This window comes from Ahaetulla prasina, chromosome 7 (assembly GCF_028640845.1).
Source record: "Ahaetulla prasina isolate Xishuangbanna chromosome 7, ASM2864084v1, whole genome shotgun sequence".
Classification (NCBI taxonomy): Eukaryota; Metazoa; Chordata; class Lepidosauria; order Squamata; family Colubridae; genus Ahaetulla; species Ahaetulla prasina.
The window spans coordinates 47,338,289-47,361,629 of NC_080545.1; the positions used below are offsets into that span (position 1 = coordinate 47,338,289).

Below are 23,341 nucleotides of genomic sequence, written 5' to 3' on the forward strand. Positions count from 1 at the left end.
TCATGGGAATGCTGCAAGGGTCCTAAACTGAAAAATGGTCATAAGTCACATTTTTCAGTGCCATTGTAACAACTTTCACCACTAAAAGAACTGTTTTAAGTTGAGAACTACCTGTATTGCTTCCTGTATCATGTCACTGAATTGGAACCATCTCTGAATTAAATGGACTTTGGTCAGATATTGGCAAAGTATCAGGAATTTGTGCGTTTTATTTAGATGGAATCATACCTAGACCAAACTTACGGGGGGGGGGAGGGAAGAATTGATTCTACTCAAGTTCTCTCTATATAAATTTCTATATGGTTTCTATGGACTCTCAGTTGTTGCAACTGAAGACAAAGGGAACGCCGAAAGTAAAGTTTTGCTGGCCGACATGGACTTAAAAAGCCCTGGAAGCCCGTACCCTTTCCTTCCGCCCCGTCCTGGGACGGTGGCGGTCTCTTTCGGCTCTATGCTCATATTTGGAGCTGATTGAGCAGCTGCCGTCCAAGGAATTTCCCGTCATGCCATTTGGAGAGGCTGCTTGGCCTGGCCTTTTGCTGGACCGTGTGGGTGGAGGGCGCTTTTGGCCCGACGCGGCTGCGGGAACAGTAGCTACCTTTTCTCCTGCCAAGGCTCTACCGCTTTATTTTTCTGCCTCGCCTCTCCATGCACGCCGAGCTTTCCTTGCTCCTGAATTTATTCTGCGCGGCGGCGGCAGTTCTTACGCAGATACCAGGTAGGGAGCCGTAGTCCCTTGCAAAGGCAAGCTTACCCGCCCGTCTCTCTATTCGGATTTCTAGATTGTTCGATCCGGCCTGCGGTGAGTTGAAAATTAAAGGGCGATGGCTTGGTGGAGGCGCTTTGTGGCAGGGATGAGCAAGGAAGAAAAAAGGTGGAGGAGGACTTCTACTGCCCTGAGACACGTATTCCGGCCAGCAGCAGTCCAGCACCGATAGCTTTCCTTAACCTCCGGTAGAATTAAGTAAGGTTGACTATCCAGATAGTTCCAACGAAAGTTGTAGTCGTCATGATGTACCTTGTCATGGGGTCCAGCGCAGTCGAATAATTTACAATAAACTGTTATAAGCGTGGTTTAATTTAAGGACGTCTTTCTTCCTTATTACTCTGACCCCACCTGCTTCCGAGAACCCTGTCAATATCCACAGGACATACTTCTGCTTAGACAAGGAGGAGATTGGGATGATACAAGCCTCCCATCTGTATTTTGAATGTATGTATGTTTGAAAGAGTCCCTGTCCAGGATTAGGCTGATTCTGTCTGGGTGGTGGCTGCAACTAAATTCAGGTATTATGTGATGGTATTCAATAGGTAACCACAGTAGGAATCTTAGCTGCTTTTTATATTCAGGTTGGGAATGGGGGGAGTTTTTTAATTCCCCCCCCCCAAATTAGTTTGCTTTCGGAAGCCAGCTCTCCTCTTTTTTTTTTTAATCACTTTCTTCTGGATGGGATTGGAGAAGTTGCATCACTTTTAAAGCAAATAATCTACTTAAAGGTTCATATGAAGTATTAGCATTTGACACACAAAAATAAGGCCACTGGCAATTTGCCAGGTTTGGAGGTGTGATGAGGGTGTGTTCCAACTAGCATGCTATTGTTTCCATTACATAAATTTGCAAAAGTTTATTAATCCAGCAATTTTTGCTTGTCTGTGGGGATTAGTGATTAGAGTAACTGTTTTAGAATTCACAAATAAATGCATTTTTTCTCAGGGTTCTCAGTTAATGCAAGTTAACAAAGGGGATTTTTGTCTAACAGAATCAACCTTTAATATAATTTAAATATGTTTAATGTGGTTGGACCTTGCTTTCCAGTTCTCATATTGACCATCTTTTTTCTTCTGATACCTTAGGTTTACCAGAGATAATAGTTTATAACTAGCACATTGTTTATAGCCATATTTTGCTGGATAAACCACAATCGATTGGGTTTGTACAACACAAACCATGATTTACAAACAGGAATAGATTCATTTAATGTGGTATGATGAAACCAAACAAGCCACATGATGTCTTATTACAGTTTTAGGCAAATGTTTTGGGTCAGGACCTTATTTGATATTTTATAAATATTCAAATAGCCATAGAAAGTATATTCACCATGCGAACGTCATGGTGGGCATGATCAATTTACACCTTACACAATGTAAGCCGCCCTGAGTCTTCGAAGAAGGGCGGGATATAAATGTAAAAATAAAATAAAAATAAAATAAAAATTTCAGAGCAATTTCGTTTTCTAGAATTCCATTGTTTTCTCAGGCTGTTCTGTTTAGTGAGGATGTATCTTTGTGAGGACAACATGCATTCTTGCAGCATGGCAACTTTCTATTTTTTTAAGTTAAAATATTTTTTTAAAAAAGAAATCCAGGTTGGAGAGGAAGAAACAGGGCGGGTTTCAAAACCCGTCACTACCGGTTCACTTATGGGTGCGCATGCTCAGAAGCGGGTTGGCGTAGCCTGATATGGGGTGAACTGGTAGAAAGCCACCACTGGGAAGAAAGCCAAGTGATTACAAAGACAGCTTTCTGAATGCACATTAATATCTATGATAAACATGTTGCTTATCTTTTGATGTAAGACTCCTATGCAAACTGAGTTTGCTTTTTAAAACTGTTTTCTATAATTATATCATGCTGATTCAAATGTATCTGGGAGAAAGGAGTTCCAAAAATGCTATTTGATGCTTGATAGTTTAAGTAAAACATTCTCATGTTATTTTAAAATTCTAGTTGTCTTTTATTGAATTATATTTCCCACCCAATAAAAATATAAAGGTTTTTGATAATTGGGTAATTTATTTATTAAACTTATATGCCACCAATCTCACTATTGAGCAACTCTGGGCAGTTTACAGTATCACAAATCAATTAAAGCTTAGAAACTATTCCCCCAACACAGATTTACGTTATAATTACTGGTAATCTTTAGGAGAGTACTAAATTTGTTTTTATCAGTTCTTCAAACATTCAGTATCAACTTCTTACAGATGTTTCCCTGGGTCTGAAGGAAAAGGTTGTGTTAGGTTTTTTGCTCTAAACTGACAAACCAATGCAAAGCTATTTATTTTTCCTGTTTGGAGGTGAAGATCAGAGTTATAAATGCAGAGTTTTATGGCAGCCAACACTTATACGTAATAAATTAACCAGGTACATTTGGAAATATGTCCAAAGCTAAATCATCTTTCTACTACTGATTTCTCCAAACTCCTAAAACTAAGATCTTATTTACTATTTATGAATTTATTTTATTTTATTTTATAATTTTATTTATTTTAGCTTTTGCTTTATTTCAGATCTTATGTTTTACCCATATGTCTTCTGCCAAGCAGAAAACTAACCTTTTTGTTTAATTAAAAATGCAAGAATATTTTAGTTAAATTGAGGCTATAACAGTTGCTATTAGACAGATAGTTTCTTTATGCACTGAGTGTGAAAAGCAGGTGATAAAGCAATAGAAACCAACTTGCTTGGCAAGGGTGCCCCCTCCCATTGTGCCATCTATATGAAAAGCAGTGAGCTTTCCAAGCTTCTAATTTGCACTGTTTAAAAGTATTCAGTTGGGTGAATGTTCAGAACAATGAAAGAGCTCTTCCTGTGATCTGACGCTAAATGTCTCCACTCCTTTTTCTGTTCCTCTTTTGGGGAGAGAAAATCTATACTACAGACATCAGCAGTCTGCTGTTAATGCTTGAGATCCCAAATTAGCGTTTTGGAATTGTAATTATAAATTGTTCTGTAACTCCACCTTGAATAAGATATAAATAAGATACTGTCCTGCATAGGACACGATGTTTGTGTACACGGCTATTTACATCAGGCCACACCACTTGATATTATTAAATCTGCCAATCTTGGGGCCTGTTAAAAACAGATGTGGTAAGGTATGAGAAAGTACTCTTCTCTGTAATAGTCCCCACTTTATGGAATGCTCTACTTCCAGAAGCACATGTAATCCCCATCTTGCTACAGTTCCATAAACAGGCTGAAATTGTTTTATGTCTTTTGGACTGCAGGTGCCTATCTGGGAGTTTATCTTTGTTTTTTTATGGTTATTTTTAGTTTTGATATTGATTTATTTATAGTTAACATATTTTTAGTTTTCTTGTTGATGAAGTCCTTTGCAATTGACACGGTTGTATGGCAAGAATAAACAATCATTGCACATGGTTTGGTATATAGTTGATAAAAAAAATCTGATTTAGAATAGGTTTAATGCAGGAGATGCAAATGATGTTAATTCTTTGGTATCTCCTGCATTAAATCTTACTCTAAATCAAAGATTTTTCTATTATCTAACTGGCTATGTGCTTTCTCCTTTTACTACCCTTTTATAAAAGGAAGAAAAGTACTTTATTGGCCATATGAAATACAAGTGATAAGTTATAACTAAATCATTTTGTAAGTTTTTAAAGCACTGCTTGATCTTCTACGGTATTTATTATTCTTAGGTTACAGTTATCCTGACACACAGTACCAATTCTCATTCAGCTGCTGGTTGAGATAAGGCTTTCGGTAACTGTGCCAAGAACAGGCAGTATATCAGCTCTTATCCTTTGATGGAATGAGTGAATGTTTGAAAGTGAATGCAAGACGAACGCACAAAGCAATTTTAAAAGTATCAAACAAAAGTTTTACTATTATATTTTCTTGCAGAATGATTTTTTCTAATTAAATATACAGTATATCAAATCTTCTCTAGGTAGTTCAATAAAGTATTGCCATTAGGTTTTCCCTATTAGTTATTAGGTTTTTGTACTTGAATATAATAACAGAGCCAAGTATATTGTCCTGTTTTAATTGTCAGTATGACCCAAGATAATCTCAAAAGAGAAAAATTACTCTTTCACAAAAAAACCCAAGCATGTAACTTCTATTAGAAAGTTACCATTTTGAAGCTGATATACGTAAAATTTGATAATTCTCCCAAGTCCTTGCAAACCTAGTTACTATAAGCACTTTGATGCCAAATTGGGGATGTAGATAAAAGGACCTTTATACTTTTTCTGTTAGATAATCAGATTACCTCAATTCAGAAGTGATCTTTTTTTTGCTGCTGGAATACATGAAGAAAAGGACATTTAAGATGTCTTTGTTTAAGATGCTTTGTTTTCAGGTTTTCAGGCTATTATAAATCTCATAATATTAGGAAAAATGATTATGTGTCAGAGACAGCAGGCAGCATTGTATAATTTCATTCTACAGTGTAATTGCTATTTTTTAATTTTTTAAAAAATATAATAATTTCATTAAGAAATGAAAATCTCAATAAATGCTAGCAATTTAAAATTCTGTAAGTTAAAAATGTTGAAATTAAGGATTTGAAGTTATATCTGCTCCCCCCATTTTGAGCGCTTGGTAACCAAATCACATTTAGGGCTATTTGCAGTCCCCCACAGTCCCCCACATTTTTGTTTTTTATGTTTTTACCAGAAGTTGGTATTTATATCTGGTTTCCAGCCAAGTCTGTCCCCTAATGAACAATGGGTTTGACTGTGGCACTTAATGCAACTGCAAATTCAGGCATGGTCACAGGGTGACCAACTTTTAGACCATCACAACTTATGACCAAAATTATGAGCTCATTACAGTCATATGTTGAGGGCTATTTGTACTTGTCAGCTGTTTTCATCTCTTGCCTGTTTCTGAGATAATTCTGATAAACTTTTATTTGTGTATTTGTTGGCAGCAATTGAGAAAGTGGCAATCTTAAAACATGCCGTATAAATCCTCATTTGGACAACTTTTAAGAGTGACTATTTCCCGCTAGTGATAGGAATTCTATATTACGAGATCCTACCTGACTACTATATCTTTTATCTGAGATTTTGCTTAGCAGTTTCTTGCTATTGGAAATTGCTGCTTGAGACCTAAAGGCAGATCTTATTTTTACCTCCTGCCCAGATTATGTAATTTGGAGGATCAGTCTCCTTTCTGTTGACTTTTTCATGTCTAAGCCTAAACTTTTGATCTTTTTTTTTACTGTATTGCTATGGGTTGCTTTAATTGTCTTTTTTTTAGCTGTTTCGTGTGATTATGTGCTGAATTATACTGTTTTAACTTGTAATCATAAATTGCTTTAACAGTCTCAAGGGATAAATTATTTTATATTCCTTATATGGGCAGTAAGGTCTTTACTCAAGGGAATCCTGATAATAATTCATGTCGTAAATCTGCATTTTTTTCAAACGTGGAAACTTTAAGATGCGTGGACTTCAACTCCCAGAATACCCTATCCAGCATGTTCTAAATCAGGGGTGTCAAACTGGCGGCCGTGGGCCAGTTGCATCATGCGCAGGCCACACCCACCCCAGCTCTGTGAGGAAAAAACATCGCGAAACATCATGTGATGGCAACGTGATGACACTAGGTGGACACTTGTGTTCTAAATTCTGCTCTGATACATCAGTATCAGAGCAACATTCTGTTTATGTACACTTCTCTTCCCTATTTTCCCCAAAATGTCTGTTTTATATTTCATTAAGTCTCTTAATGCATCTGCAAAGCTAATGTGTGTGTGTGTGTGTGTGTGTGTGTGTGTGTGTGTGTGTGTATAATGTTCCATATGATTGGCAAAATGCATTATAATGTATAGCTTGCCTTCAAATTAAATCACTAATGTAGATTGTAAGAAAACATTAAGAAATTAAAAAGTGTAGGTCATAATCTTATTTTAACTTTTATTGGCATAGCTAAGAAATTTTGCTGAAAGACAAGCTTTCATGAGGGAAAGTTAGTTTGTAGATTATGCAATTTATGCATTTAATAAAATGAGGCAGCATGAAAGTTTAACAAAAATTTGTTAGTTGGAAAGATGCTTATCAGACTTCTGATTTTTTTCTTGCAGTAATAATATTAGTTGCACATAACAGTGCAGCAACAATCTGTTTTAAAACTAGGTGTGGAATTATTTTTAGGTGGGGAAGGATTTAAAACATTAGCATCCACTTACAATCTGAAGTGGCATTACATCATTAAAACATTCAATTATCTTTCATCACAGGATGTATTCTATTTTTGAAACATTTAATTGTTTTCCCCATGGGCAAGTCAATCAACACTTTATTCTTTGTTTTGCATTGATTTGCAAAAGCTATTTTATCTAGCTTTAGCAACACAAGCTTGCTGTTTGCACTTTTTTGCCTGCTAACCACTAGGGGGTGGTCTGTTCCTGGTTTAATGGAGAGAACATTTTTAATCATAAATTGCTAAGTGTTCTAGAAATTCTCTCCTCCTGGGGCACCCACCTTTTTAGAGGTAGAATTCATTCTTGTTCTTTGCCTGACCTGAAGAGTGATATCACTGCCTTTCTCCCTGTTGCACTGTAGTTGCTTGAGTCACAGGCTTTGACACAAGCCAGATGGCTGCAATTGGTAGGCGTGCAGGCTGCCTGGTGCTACAGTTGATGAAACAGAATAGGAAGACCTTTTATGATCAGCTGCTGGAGCCCAGTAAGACTACAGCTTTGCTAGGTAATTACATTTTCACTGCACACTTCTCTTTCTCAAAGTGAAAATACATTTTTATTTGCTTGCTTGGAATGTGTCGGCCTTTTTTATTAGTTGATCGCCTTCTCCAAGGGAATGGTCTCTGCGCATGATTAGGAAACAGAAAATCATTGTGTAGTCATTCATGCAAATTACATCTTTAATCCTTTTTTTCAGGCTATTGGTTGTGTTGTTTATCTTTCTTGCTTATTATTGTCTCCACTTCTGCTTATATAAACATTTGGCTCCTGTCTTTTGAAGTAATTTAATCCAAGTAGTATTTTATTCAGATACCCTCTAAAGCAAATTAGTAATTCAAGATATAATGAAAAATATATAGCATGAAACAAATTGAGGCATGGGGATGGCACCCATATCCATCCAGTACAGAGATTTGGACCTAAAGATGTATAATCAGAAGACCATCTATGCAACAGATTCTTGCTGTTTCTTCCCCAGAAATCCTCCCCAGAAGTTTTTGCGTAAACTTGTGGTAGATGCATAGGCTTCTGTATTATAATCAATATATTGATTTCCAGGAAATTTTTAAAAAGTCTAAATAGAGAGCAGCAAAATAAGTAAATAAAATAATGCTTTAATTATTCCTTGCCAGCAAAAAAGATTCCAGCAGCTTGAGCTAGTCTGCTCACAGCCAGTCAGGGACAGTTGCCAACAGAAAACAAACTGGTTGGGCTGGCCCAACAAGGTGTGCTTTCAAGATGTATGGGCACACACAGTGATGTCACTATGAATACTGCACCTTTCATCAGTATCGTATTGCAGACACAGAAGGAACGGGGTTATTCTATGATGTCATGCCAGGTATAGCCTATCCTGCTTCGTTGCTGACACTTCTGGGCAGATGAACTACAGTTGAAATGTGATCTGATCTACTATTGTTGGCAGTTACTGATATTATTCAAGTGATTTTTTTTAACAGTCTTAAGGCTGATCGTTGTATAGCAAGTTCAAGCTGAAGATACTCACAGAACAGTACAAATGCAAGGTAAAAAAAGTTAGCTGCTTAGCTGGTAAGAAGGCAGCTGCTGATCCCTTATCAATCACGGCTTGATAATGGAGGATTTTGGAATATTTTTTAATTTGCAGAAGGAAAAGTGTAAGGAAAGAAAGAATATAGCAAGGAAACAACGTATAGAAAAGTATAAACAATTTTAGTATCTCTTCGTTCCCTAATAGCTTAATGCAATGAAAGTCCACTGAGGTTTACCAGAAATAACATATCTTAACCTTGATCAAATAAACCAATTTTATATTTCTTCTTTGTCCCTTCTCATAATATTATTCAAAACTTTAACAAGCCTTTTTTGTAAACCCCGTCTAAAAAAACATTCAGGTCATTCTCTTGATATATTATTGGTTTATACAGCTTTGCTGTTTACAGTGCCTATAAACCATATTTCTGTACTGATTTGGCTTGGTCAATTATCCAATAGAAAATTAGCAAGAGATAGCACTTCCAAATAATAATTTATATATATATATATTTATTTTTATATATATATATATATCTATATATATATATTTATTTATTTATATATATATATAAATATATATATATATATATATATATATATAATTTGATATATATTAATTTTTGATATAAATATAGAAACTTTGTAATGCATTCTATTTTGAACAAACATTAAAATAGATGGGTACAGCACAAGAAATTGTGTATGATTCTGGCACAATGTACTTGTCCACTACATCAGGGGTCCCCAGCATGTGGGCCATGGTCCACTATTGGGCTGCAGGCTAATCGGCATGGTCTGCATGAGTGCCCGGCTGGTGCACGTGCCTCCATGTGCACACACTGCCCCATTCGCGTGAGCCTCGTCATGGGTACTTGCAGTCCCACTCACACGAGCCTTGTCGCGGCTGCACTCACACAAACCTCATTGTGGCCCCACTTGCGCAAGCCTCATCATGGGCACTTGCAGCCCACTCAGGTGAGCATCACTGCAAATGTTGCAGACACTGCATTTCCCCCCCACACATGCACTTGCCCCTCCCACAAAATCGTCCCCTCTTTTGTCCCTCCCCCACTCCAGGCCACGTACCCAGAAAGGTTGGGGGAACTCTGCACTAGATGTTTCAGATGGGTTCTCATCTTTGTTACCTTCATTATAAATTGTTTGAAAAATATATAATTCAGCAAGTGGTCATTATATAGAACAGCTTTAATATGGGCCTCTCATATATCTTTCCTTAGATTGATTTTATCCATTCTTCTGAGGAGTTCAGTCTAATGCACATGGAGTTCTTTTTCATTTATAAAGAAAAGTCTTGCTGCATGCATAGTTGAAGAGGGTATTATTAAAAATGCAACTACTTTAAGGTACTAATGGTTTGTGTAATAGTAAGTTCCCTATTTTTAAAACTTTTAGAACTTAGATGCAAATTAACTATAAAATAATAAATGAATGAACAAAATACCATGTTTCTTTCTGAGATTTTTATGTGATTATTTTCAAATCATTTTCTTAAAATCGTTATGTATATATTTTTGTAAGTTGCTTTATTTCTTGGGAATAATTGCTAGATTGTTGTGCAAGGAATGAGAGGAACTCATTTAATACATGTATTAAATGTATTTGTATTATTAAGCTTGTATGTTTCCTTTCAGAAAAAAGTCATAGTCATCATTTTTGCTATGAATGTGTCTAATTTTTTGAAGTTTTAATTTCATTTTCATCTTTTTTTCCCTTACTCAGCTCTTGCCCCTGTTCTTTGCCTCTGGTTGTGTTGGTGACGATATTACAGTGATGTCTGCATTCAACCTACTGCATTTGGTGACAAAGAGCCAGCCAGTGGCCCTGCAAGCCTGTGGGCTTCCCTCAGGTTGACTGGGTGCTACTTGTGGTTATGCATATGGAGGTTCTTTCTACTAGAGTAGGCATCTCTGCTACAGGAAATAATAGGCTGTGGTTTGCTAAGGAATCAGCTTTTTAAAGCCAACTAAGCTGAAAGTCTGTCAAACTATATTGTATATCGCTGCTTTTTTTTAAAACAATAATTGGTAACAATGGTTAGCATTTTAGCTTCTATATAGGGTTTGATAAATTTGATCATATTTTTTAGTTCATAATAAATAGGCACTTTGCTTTCTTCAAATATAAAAGTAGTCTTAAATAGTCTAGCACTATATTTTTATCAAGGGATAATATAATCTGGTGAGGGGCAATATATTTGATCTCAGGAAACATTCAGTGCCATTTTAAGAAGAAGAATAACAAATAAAATGAACGCAAAGTTCTTACAAACTGTTGCAAATGGAAATTTTCTTGTAAAATTTCCGGCCGCAGTGTGGCTCAGGCTGTAAGAAGCCTGTTATTAAACACAGCTGCTTGCAATTGCTGCAGGCTCGAGTCCCACCAGGCCCAAGGTTGACTCAGCCTTCCATCCTTTATAAGGTAGGTAAAATGAGGACCCAGATTGTTGGGGGGGCAATAAGTTGACTTTGTATATAAATATACAAATAGGATGAGACTATTGCCTTACACAATGTAAGCCGCCCTGAGTCTTCGGAGAAGGGCGGAATATAAATGTAAAATTTAAAAAAAAAATTATGTACTTATTTTGCCCACTATTTTGCTGTATTTCCACAATTTTTGGTCATAACTTTATCTTTGTATTTGTTAGTTCTGCAAAACAAGCAGAAACCTTGAAGTGCAAAAGATAACAATAAATAATAGTGTTGTTCAACATATTCATAAAGGGTAATCCACAAAGCACATTGGTGCATGTGAAGAATCACTCTTCAAAATATTGATGCAGCCTTAGTCTCTGGAAGGCTTGTCATGGTTTTGGAAGCTTTCCCTCAATTTGCATGTCTGTGAGCATCTATAGACAACATTTCCACTTGGACTACCGATGAAGTAGCAAATAACATTTTTCTACCATATTATCATGTTTCAAGTTCCAAATAGAAGCATGATATAAGAGCTCACTAATGGTGAAAGGAAAACAGACATGTTTCACAACAGTAGAAAAAGCTCTCATCTGTTTTATTTATTTATCAAATCTTTATGATGCCCATCTTCCCTACAAGGCGACTCTGGGTAGCTTATAAATTTTAAAACAAGTAAAAAATAATTAAAAATCTACACAGATTAAAAATCTACACAGATTAATATATTATTAAAAACAGTACTAAAACTGAAATTAAGGGAGCTAAGAGATGATTGGGATGGGGATGTGGTCTTTTTACCCCATCAGCCACCTTTAGTGGTGAGCACTGCCTCGGGGCCCCAGACTAGGCAAAGTCAGGTTTTAACACTCTTCCAGAATGCCAAAAGAGTGGGGGGAATTCCCACCTCTTGGGGAAAAATGTTTCACAGTGTTTAGGCCACAGGGAAAAGACTCTTCTTGACCCCGCCTGATTCAGTTCCTTAGCAGACAGAATCCATAGAGGGCCTCTTCTGTTGGCATAAGTGGAATGGGGTTGTCCCATTGGGGAGAGATGGCTTCTCAGATACCCTGCATCTCCTCTTTATGATATAAATAGTTATAAAGACAAATTATTCATAGATACTGGAATTGATAAATGACATGGCCATGAAATTAGCTTAGGTAAGCACAATATATATTATTTATATAGTTACAGATTTTGTAAGACATTAAGAATATATTTATATTATATTTAATATTTAATACCATATAAATATTTAATACCATATAAATATATTATATTTATATGGTTTCCGGGTGGAATGCCATCTGTACGCTGATGATACTCAGCTGTACATCTCCACCCCGAGCCACCCCAACGAAGCCGTCGAGGTGATGGCCCGGTGTCTTGAAGCCGTGTGGGTCTGGATGGGGAGGAACAGGCTCCAGCTCAACCCCTCCGAGACAGAGTGGCTGTGGGTCCCGGCGGCCCGGTACAGTCAGCTTATGCCATCGCTGACTGTTGGGGGTGAATTACTGGCCCCCAGGGGGAGGGTGCGCAACTTGGGCGTTCTCCTGGACGATCGGCTGTCCTTAGAGGAACATCTAACGGCCGTCGCCAGGGGAGCATTTTATCAGGTTCGCCTGATTCGCCAGTTGCGCCCCTTCCTAGACCAGGACTCCTTACGCACAGTCATTCACGCCCTCGTTACTTCCCGCCTGGACTATTGCAATGCTCTCTACATGGGGCTCCCCTTGAAGAGCACAAGGAGGCTCCAGCTAGTCCAGAATGTGGCTGCGCGGGTGATAGAGGGAGCACCTCGTTGCTCCCATATAACACCTATCCTGCACTGGCTGCCGGTAGCCTTCCGGGTGCAATTCAAGGTGCTGGTCATCACTTTTAAAGTGCTCCATGGCTTAGGACCGGGCTATTTATGAGACTGCCTTCTGCCACCGATAGCCTCCCAATGACCTGTGCGCTCCCACAGGGTGGGCCTTCTCAGGGTGCTGTCGACCAAACAATGTCGTTTGGCGGCCCCCAGGGGGAGAGCCTTCTCTTTGGAATGAGTTGCCTCCGGGGTTGTGCCAACTCCCCGACCTCCGGACCTTCAAATGTAAACTTTTAAGACCTTATTATTTCATCGTGCGGGACTGGCCTAAGCGTAATTTTAAATCGAAATTTTAAATGGGTTTTATGTCGGTCTACGACTGTTTTAGTTTGATTTGGCCTATTAAATATTTGGTTTTAATTCTGTTTTTAAATTTGCTGTTTGTTTTCTGTGTTTTAATATGGCTGTAAACCGCCCTGAGTCCTTCGGAAGAAGGGCGGTATAGAAATTAAATTATAAATAAATAAATAAATAAAAACCATTTCATTTTAAATATGATGTATACATGTTATACTTTTAGATGGCTTTAGAATTAGCCATATAATACAGTATATCCTTAAAAAAAGATAACACCTTCATATAAATAAGTACATTTATCTTGTCCCAAGTTCACAATAATTTACACATTTTGTTTTCTTCCAAATGTTATTTAAAGTGCAAACAATTTTTATGTCATGTACTTATTTTTTAGAAATTCTTAATTTTTTAATTGCTGTAATTTGAATATATACATATAAGAATAGATTATTTTACTAACTAGAGAAATTTCAGTTTAAAAGACAGTAGCTCTCAAATTCCAGTAGATGGCACTAATTAGGTATTCTTTTTCATATTACTGAAATACTGTTCTGTAATAACGAAATCTTAAATCTAAAGATTTAAGTCTGAATAAAAAAATTTTTAGATAATTTAATTTAGTGGTTTTAAAGATCTTGAAAAATAGCAAATTTATAAGTAGTATTACTAGTGAAGTGCCTTTAAAATAATTTTTAATAATACTAGTAAATTATTGTTTTGACTCCTTATGTTTGTTATCTTTGTAATTTGGAAGATAAAAATCAAATATTTCCTCCTGTGATTTTGTCTTCCTGTAAACATCTACTTATTTTGAATTTGTGCATAAACCTACAAACATTTTCTGTAGCAGAGTGCCACATTTATATAGGAGAAAAACTTACTTTGCTTTGCTGTGAGTTTGTATTGTATGAGCTGATTCATCTCTAAAAATGTACCTTTTCCCCCTTTTAACACTGTTCTTTGCTTTCATCACTTCTTGCATGCAGTAGAATGCTTTCTTTTCTTGCTCTATAAAACCTGGAAAAAGTAGTTACATAATTTTAATTAAATTAATGCTGAATATGTTTTGAAAGACACAAATGCTTTCTAACTCCAAAGTAATTGCTTTCTAAATAAATATTTAAATACAGTGTTGTGTATTTAATTGGCAGAATATTTATGTGCTGTTTGTAAAACATTTATTGATGTTCACAGTTGAAATTGCAGTACGTCTATAGGAAGGTACTGGGCATATCACGTTAATCGTTTGATAGTCTATATGTATTTAATATTGAATTTTATACCTATGTGATTTAATTATATTTCATCTATATAGTGCCCTTATCTATGGCTTTAAAATATGCTATTATTTATTTTTAAATTTATTGTTATTAATTGCATTTATATCTCATCTTTTATTAATATACCTCATGACAGTTACAACAATATTATATAGAACATTAATAAAACAAAAATAACTGGAATATTATTTCCTCCCTTCTGCCCCAGTGAGATTGGCCTTCGGGAAGGCCCTCAAAACTTGGATGTAACATCGGACTTGGGGATCCCAAGGAAGTGTGGAGCCCATTAAATGGTTACAGTATATTGTATATAGTTAGAGTTCATTCTCCTCTGTCTTTTTATTGTTGTGTTTTAGATGTAGATTTTAATTGTTTTTAATAGTAGAAAACTATGGTTTTATTAAACCATCCTAGAGTTCCATGCAAGTGAGATGGGCAGCCATATAATCAATAAATTAACAGGAACAAAAAGACATATTGGCCCTTTTGAATACAACTATGTTTGCCCAATTCTGAAATGTCAGCAGAAGTGATACAGATAATAACCAAAATACATTTTTAGTGAATATACCAGAGAATTGTGACATGGTTTATATTAACAATAGCTGCATATATGTTAGGATATTTCAATTTTTATTCATTTATCAACAGAACTTACTCATCTTTTTGCCTGTCATAATGCTTATTGAACTGGGTGATGTACACACAATGGTACATCATTGTAAATTGGTTCCAGGAAGCACATTGATATCAAAAACAATGAGTACCAAACACATTTTCCCCATAAGGATTATGTAGTGAATCACAAGGCAGCTGACCCCGACAAGTTCAAGTTTGTGCGCTGAATACCAAACAAACAATGAGTACCGGAACAAAATTTTCATATCAAAATGTGTTGGTTATCAAATTTGACGAGTTTCAAAGCAGTTGAGTACCAAGGTACCATTGTATTAGAATGCATGCTCTAGTTGAGAAGTCCTCTATGTCCTACATTAAGCTGGTTACTAATGGTTATAGGAGCTTATGGCTTTTATATGAATTGCATCAACTGATTTTCATATCAAGTACATTCATATGTATTCAAAATAGCTAAGGCTATTTTTTGCTGGAAACTAAATCTGTAATGTTATATGAAATGCATTTATATAGATTTAGTTAGATGGCATATCTTTTGTATTGTATATTTCTTTAAGACACATTTTATTCATGATGTTTGCAATAAGCCAAAATTCTTTATTAATTCATTTAAAGAACAAATCTATATAAGTTTTAAAGTATGTCTGAAAGGCCTTAAGAGTAAAGAGAGTTCTAAGAGCTGTAGTGTGTCCAAGTAATCACTGAATAAAGACAATTATCTGTCTGCAAAAAACTCACCACTTATATCTTTCCTACATGTTTGACCACTGTTCTGTGCTCATGTGAACCTTTGCTAAACTTTTCCTCAGTATAGCACTTCCCAGTTGCCATGTTATCAAAACATGATAACCAGATTCTGCTAAGTAGCATGCATGTAACTTTGCTCCTTTTCTTAAATCCTCAGTATTGAATTTGAAATAATGTGTGATAACTTGAAAATATATTGGTATATAATATAGAAAAGGTCAAACATTTTGCAGATTTTTAGAATAATATCTTAGCAGGTTGCAGCATTTAATTGAGCTAACCAAGGTTGCCATCTAGCCATAAATTTAAAACAATATTAACATAACTAATACAGTGATTCTCTTGGTTTCATATACTTCTCTTACCTGTGTTGAACTTTGTTGTAATGTGTCTGATATTTTGATTTTTCCTCTAAAAAAACAGTTAAATACTTGGATGGGAGAAAATACTAAGGTGATAAGAGAATTGGAAAAAAAAACACATCTAGAAGGCAGAAGATAATTACGTCTATTTTGTTGCCAAAAATCCCTACATGGATATTTTTATAAAAATCAAGAGTCAATTGTGACTTGAGACTTTCAGTTACTTAAAAACAAACATACTAAAGCAGATTCAGTAATTAGTTCATTGTTTGATCTCTTGAGCTATAAGGTTTATGTGCTTGTGAGTTGTTCAATGAGTTAACAAGTCTATGTTACAGAAGCTGCTCATATACTTGGAAGAAAGTATTGGCTTATTCTCAATAGTAAATATTTAGCAGTAATTATTTACAGTTTTATAATTTTGAGTATAGTCTCAACCTTTTGTGGAAACCACAGTTACCTTATTTGACCTCATTTACTTGGCTTTTAAATTTGACTAAACTCAAATCTATATACAAACCCAGGATTATAAATACATGGCAAGAAGAATTTTCAAATCCTCTTTCCCAGGAATTTAGCAAAGAACAAGCTTCCATATTTCCCAAAGGGCCCCAAAAGTGGTTTACAAATTTTAAAAAATGGGAGGAAAAACAAATGCTTTTTGGTTGACATGCAATCATAAAGTAATATTAAAAGCAGCAAATTGTTTCAAAGCTTGAGGATAATCTAAAGTGTTACTATTCATAATTGGCTAGATTTATTCTTTTACCTTAAGGTTTATTTTAGATTTTTTAAAAAGTTTTTTTAAAAGTCACCAAGAACTGTAGTGCAATTATTTCAGATAAGCATTTTTTTTAAAAAAAATTGTTATTGTTCTGTTACCATTTGATTTCTTTGTCCCGTAAATGGTGTATTCTATTTACCACATCAAATAAGATAATATCCCCATGCTACATTGGACTTTGTGTTTTTATTCATTCATTCCTCTCTGCTTTGTGCCCTGAAATAGAATAAACAATAAAAAATGAAACAAATAGCCTCTTTATAGAAATGGTATATGATCAAGGACTGTAATGACCTAAATTCTGAAGTTTATACAATAACATTTGTGGGAATTTTAACATTGCCTTTCTAACAGCAGTCTTTTTTGCTTTCAAATAAAAGAATGTTTATTTATTCCAATATTTGAGCAACTGAATATTATAAAGCAGCTACTTCATTTACTATTAGAAATTATGTTTATATTTTAGATTCAGAAACCAGGATGTAGAAAAATTTCCTGATTTAGAAGCCGTGGTCTTCAAAGTCCTCCATTAAAATAAGTTCTGCAAAAATAAATGTAGGCCTTAGAGCAAAAAGACTACTTTTAAAGAATGCTTCAATCAAAACTAATGTATAGTCTGTGAAATAAAAGTGTTCCTTTTCAACCAACAGCTAAGGTTCTGTACTATTAAGAATTATGTGTACAGCTAATGTGGTTAATTGATGGAGACCAGCACTTACTAACTTTCTTTTTACATGGTATAAGGAGGAGGAAAAAAGAAACATCTTTACTTAAATTTAAAATTAGTTTTTGTGAACACTCCTGAGGAATGATTGAGGGTAAAAAAGCAGAAAAGCGCCCAATGTTAGGAAATTGCCATTCAATACCATGTAATTTAAACCTGCCGTTTCTTTCCTTGTACTAAATGACATACAGATGGATTGCTCTGGTCATTCTACTTTGAGAATACAATTGTTTCTTTATGAGGGTATATATATCTGTTGCTAAAAAAAATCTTTGTAGAGTTGTAATCAAACATAAATCCTTCAATAACTGAGAGAAAAGTTTATTTTGAAAAATGTTAATTGTTCAAGCCAAATATAACTGCTGGATGTTAATCTCTTAAACACCTGTATATTTTAAGAAAAATTCACTATACATATTTTTAGCTTAAAACATTTGGAAATGATGAAACTAGGATGTTCAATATTTATTTGTGTTGTATATCTGTTTACATTTGTAAGTCTAAAACTACTCTTGTTGCCTTGCCAGACTAGCCCATATTTTGTTATTTATTGAATAATGAGAGAGAAATGTCTAAAATGAAAGAGCAATCTTAGAAAAAATCTACTTAAATTCAATGCGAATTATATCTCAGATAATATGTAAAGGATCACAATCTTAAAAGTTTAATAAGAGTTTTTGTTTACAAACCATATGATTAATGAATTCATCTAAGAGTCACAGCTTAACAAATGCAGAATTGCTGAACACTTGAAAAATGAAGAACAGATAACTTTTGCAGAATGAAAATATTTTATTTTCATTTTAAAAGATTTTTAGCTATACAGCTGCCTCCATTAAATATTATAAATATATTAAAATTTTCATCCAGTATCTTAATAGCTTCCTCTATGGAATAAATATTACATTGAAACTATGTTGGCATTGTTTTATATTTCAGTTATTTGATTCATTCTCCAAATTATATTGTCTTTTTCCATTTCAGCTAGAGTGCTGCATAAAATAGAGTATGTCAGTTTCACATTCTGCTAGTTCTTTTCATTATGTTTGGAGATAAATAAAAAAGCTCATTCCTGAAATATTCTGCTGAGGAGCAGATATGTATAATCCTTCTCTGTGTACACTATGCCTTATCTATTTGCTGCTTGATTTTTAATTGGATTTCAAAAAATGCAGATTATTGTGCCTTGGAGAGGAAGTAGAGCAGAGGAATACATATTAGTCTCACTTCCTGCATATATGATCTTTAAATTGTTCCTTATCAGGAGTCAACTCAATAAGCTTCCTTAAAATTCTCTTAATCTATGTGTTGAGAGATCTTTCACAACATTAAATCTCTCCATATTATTCTGTTATATAGTAAATATATAATTAATAAACTTTTAAAAGAAACTTATTTAATCAAATTGTAGGCATTAAGAGGTATTCTTTAACTATTTTATGCTTATCAATTTCACTGGATAAAAAGATTTTATTTTATAAATCTTATTTTTAATACTTTGCGTAACTATAATATTTCTAGAAAAATTGTTCATTTGGCTTTTTCTACAAACTACTTTTATATTAAGGATATTACACATGTTCTTAAGTATCTACATTCTGTTTTGTTTCAACTTCTCTTTAAAACCAGTATACATTTTACTAAGCTCTAGAATTCTTAGTCTCTTAAATTCCTAATTTCTTAGCTGAATTTTCTGAATTCATGGTTATCATATTCATTGCCCTTATATCCAGGATTTTTGCCCTGATTTTGCACCTTTATTGCAGTCATCACAATATTTGCCTCCAATTTATTTATTGAGTTCTATGCCATTAAGAAAATTTCAGATTTTCATTAAGATTATGGTTATAAACCATAATCATAATAATTCAATATAAAATAAAAATGGTAACAATTAAAATACAAACAATAATATAAATAAACTACATGGAACAATAAGATATTTTGGTTAAACGTAATATGCCCTTTACCTTTTACCTATTTATAGATGTCTTACAGGGTTTTAATACTAAAATTTGTTTATTGAGAAGACCAGAGGAACACAATATTAGGCTCCAAATTTTACCTTGTTGTAAAGGATAATGTGACGGTCAGATCTCACAAATGTGTGTTGATTTTTCTGCATAGTGAAAGCTTTGGCTGCCTCACATTCTTTTCACATGGAGTCACCTGCTTGTGTACTACAGCCTTCTAAAAGTTGGGTTGATAGAACAATCCACTGAACTTCTCTAATGCATTAGGATGCAGTCTAGCCATTGAAAAAGTGAATGTACAATGGAAGCTGTATTTGGCTAGCACGCAGTATCTCAGGATTTTAAATTGAAAAGACTCCTTTTTCCATATTTTATCTTTTTGCAGGGTCACGTAGGGGAAAAAAGAACTATAAAGTGACTTTTTCTCATGAAGAACTGCGAAAGCGGCTGACACCCTTGCAGTACCATGTTACTCAGGAGAAAGGAACTGAAAGGTATAGTATAGCAAGGGGGTAGATGGTAATCAAAAATGGGGATTCTCCTCCTCTCTTTCATTATGTTGTAATTTTCTCTCAAGTGGTTTCAAATAATTCTGTTTTAGAAAGCCAAAATTTTGTAGCATGGGCATTAAGTTCAGTAATTTGATCAATGTAACTTGGTTATTGTGACTTTATGTTTATTTTACTTTATTACAACATTTGTGCAAATAGCACAGGTCATGTTTTGTTTTGGGGAAGGAGATTTGAATTATAGTGGAAATAACCTTTAAGGCAATATTTTTGAAGTGATCATTGTAATATCAAAGAAAAGAGAATATTGCATAATTTTATTTTTTCCATTTTTTTTGTTAGTTTGTTTCTTTTCTTTGAAATTTCTGGGTAGAAAATATGAATTGTGTCCTTAAGCAGCTTTTATATTCTGACAAAAGGTAAAATGAAAGAAAAAAGACAGATGGTTCTTTTTCAAGGATCAAATAATGAATGTATTCCATTTGATTCATGAAAAATAGATATCTCTGCTGCAATGGTTTTGAATTTTTTTGATTCAGTAAGCTTAATAATATGCTTAAATATTTAATTTACAATTAATTAATAATATTCTATTTTTAATTAGACTTGCTGAATGAAGACCTCTGGGTGCTAAAGCTCCCTATGCCTCTAGACATGATGTGTTGGTCATGTACTTTCAATGGCTTCAGTCAAGTCATTTTCTGTTGTGTAGCACAGTGATGTAGTACATGCAAACAGTAAGATATTTGGTCACTTAAAAATAATTGTATAAAGAGGCACCCCATAAAAAGAATTGAAAGGATAATAAGGTCTTCGGACCTTCCGTCGTGAGCTCAAAACATATCTATTTATTAAAGCGGGACTGGCATAATTTGTGTTGAATTTTAAATTGGGTATTCTTAATATTTTTAAATTTTTAAATCTAAACTTTAATAATCAGCCTTTAAAATTTGCTCTTTTTAAATGTTGTTTTAAATTGTATATATTTTGTTTTTATTCTGGCTGTACACCGCCCTGAGTCCTTCGGGAGAAGGGCGGTATAAAAATTTAATAAAATAAAATAAAATAAATAAATAAATAAAAGAAAGCCGTAGAGCACTTAGATTTCTTGTTAGAGGAACACAGCTGATTTTTATTAGAACAATGCCCTCCTAGCCCTTTAAATGGTTAACTTAGAAAAGTATTCTTAAAGCAGCAGTGCTGTTTTTGAATTTAAAAATTCCTGACTTTCACCCAGTTTGGAATTCAGCTTCCCTCTCTCCCAGCCGATCATCATCCAACATTAAAATTGATTCTTTTGGTAGTATTATTATACACTGTCTTCCACTTGGAACTTATTTTACTCTATTATTTGATAAGGTATCAGGTAAATATCAATGAATTAAAATGTAATGATAAGAATAAATGGTTAATTCTTCTCTTTCTAGCTATAATTATGATGTATAATGGTCTTTTCTCTAAAGCCTTAGTGAGTTACCTGACCTAAGAAAGTTTCATCTGTGCTAGCCACATGCAATTTTTTAATTCCATTTTTAAATTATCCTTTATTTTTATGTTTTCTAAATCTGGTTAATGATCAAAATAATTTTTTTTTACTTTGGTTTAACATAAGGTAAATAAAGTATGTTTCTAAAATGTTAATAGGATTTAAAAAAACAAATTTGCAGTGGAAATTTAAAAACATAATTGAAAATGTGTTGAAGAAAAGCTTTTTCATCCAGGAAGCATGTATGTTTATACTTTAAAGCACAAGCTTATAGTGAATGAAAAGAAATCTCATCCTCAAAGGTTCAGACATGAAACAGTAAGGGGAAATTTATATATCTACCTAGTAGTAGGTAGAAACAACCAGAGCTTCAGATAAATCAAGCTCCAAAGAGCCAATTGGGAATAGAAAGATTCCCCTTTCAAATAGGCTTTTAAAAAGAGGTAATTTCATTTTGTCTGTCTTCAGAGTATTTTTTTTCTTTACAGGTGGAAGAATTGGAGCCAGGAAAACAGAAATTTCAATCCCTAGAAATTTTAAGAGTGGAGAGCCAAAAGAAATTATAGCAGCCTAGGGCAGGGGCATCAAACTCGCATTGTCATGGTGGAGTCATGGTGGATATGGATGACATATCGGGACTTTTAGCCCCTTTGCTAAGCCGGGTGGGGGCGGGGCCAGCACGTGACTCATCCGGCCCGCGTGCCGCGAGTTTGACACCCCTGGACTAGGAGATAATACTAGATCTGTATTAGCATTTTTTAGAAAAAATTTTTTAGGAAAATTATTTGTGATCTGCCTATAAATACAGTTATTTCTATATTGGAAGCAACTTCTAAGATTAAATTTGCAGAGTTATAGTTAAACTTCTCAGAATCTGCAAAAACTATAAAACACATTTCTTTATAGATACTCCTTAATTTGTGACTGGTCATTTAACAACCATTCAACGGCCTGGAATGGCTGCTTCATGGCTTGTAGGGCACTTCTGGTCATCATAAAACGTAATGCCACACCTACTTCTCACAGTCATGTGACTGCATTCCAGAGCTTGTGAACCATCTCATCTTTATAGTTATAACCTCCTGCAGCCATGAGATGTTTTCTGCTGGTTTCTGGTATTTTTTGTTAGTTTCTGCAATGACTTAATGACTGCTGAAAAATATCATAAAATTGGGTCCCTGGTTGTCAATGCCTCAGCTTAACTACCATAACAATTTATGAGTGGACATTCAGTGCCAATAGCAGTTGAAAGCCAAGAACTATCTGTAATTGATTATTTCTTATCTCTTTCATTTTGCATTAAGTTGCCTCGCCCAAAAGAAAATAGAGTTTTGATTTTGTAAGTGTGCATGCTAAATAATTGTTTCTATCTTGTGCTCTAGTGCCTTTGAAGGAGAATATACATATAATAAAGCCATTGGAATATACAAATGTGTTGTTTGTGGAAGTCCTTTATTCAAGTAAGTAGATTGAACAAAATAATTTTGCAGTTTGTGACATCTGACTAGTTTGGGAAAACATTACTCTTTGATTGTAGTTACTAGACAGAAGTGGGTAGATGTAATCTGTTCTTGTAAACAATGTTGGCTTAGAATTCTGGGTGCTTTGGTCTAGGGCAGAAACTATCAGAGATAGGGAGTCCCTCAAATAACCTGATCTATGCCTTGAAATTTTAATTACAGAGTTGACTATACAGAGTACAGACTTTAGTTGTAATTACAATTAAACTAACTGTATCAAATCTGATGGCTTGATCAGT

At 34.5% G+C, this 23,341-nt stretch overlaps 1 protein-coding gene across 7 annotated transcripts in view; it reads left to right on the forward strand.

The window, feature by feature from the left end:
* The first annotated feature begins 495 nt into the window (after positions 1–495).
* MSRB3 (methionine sulfoxide reductase B3) overlaps positions 496–23,341 on the forward strand; it is a 46,621-nt gene continuing 23,775 nt past the window's right edge. Inside the window, exons 1-6 of one of the 7 annotated variants that reach the window (XM_058189965.1) lie at positions 7,349–7,469; positions 8,098–8,306; positions 9,718–9,843; positions 10,220–10,346; positions 19,973–20,081; positions 22,965–23,042. In XM_058189965.1, coding sequence (XP_058045948.1) covers positions 10,271–10,346; positions 19,973–20,081; positions 22,965–23,042 — 263 coding nt within the window. In that variant the 5' untranslated portion in view covers positions 7,349–7,469; positions 8,098–8,306; positions 9,718–9,843; positions 10,220–10,270. Of the gene's footprint in view, positions 719–7,325; positions 7,470–8,097; positions 8,307–8,424; positions 8,491–9,717; positions 9,844–10,219; positions 10,347–19,972; positions 20,082–22,964; positions 23,043–23,341 lie in introns of those variants that run through there. The other 6 variants (XM_058189962.1, XM_058189963.1, XM_058189961.1 and 3 more) reach the window with 6 other exon arrangements.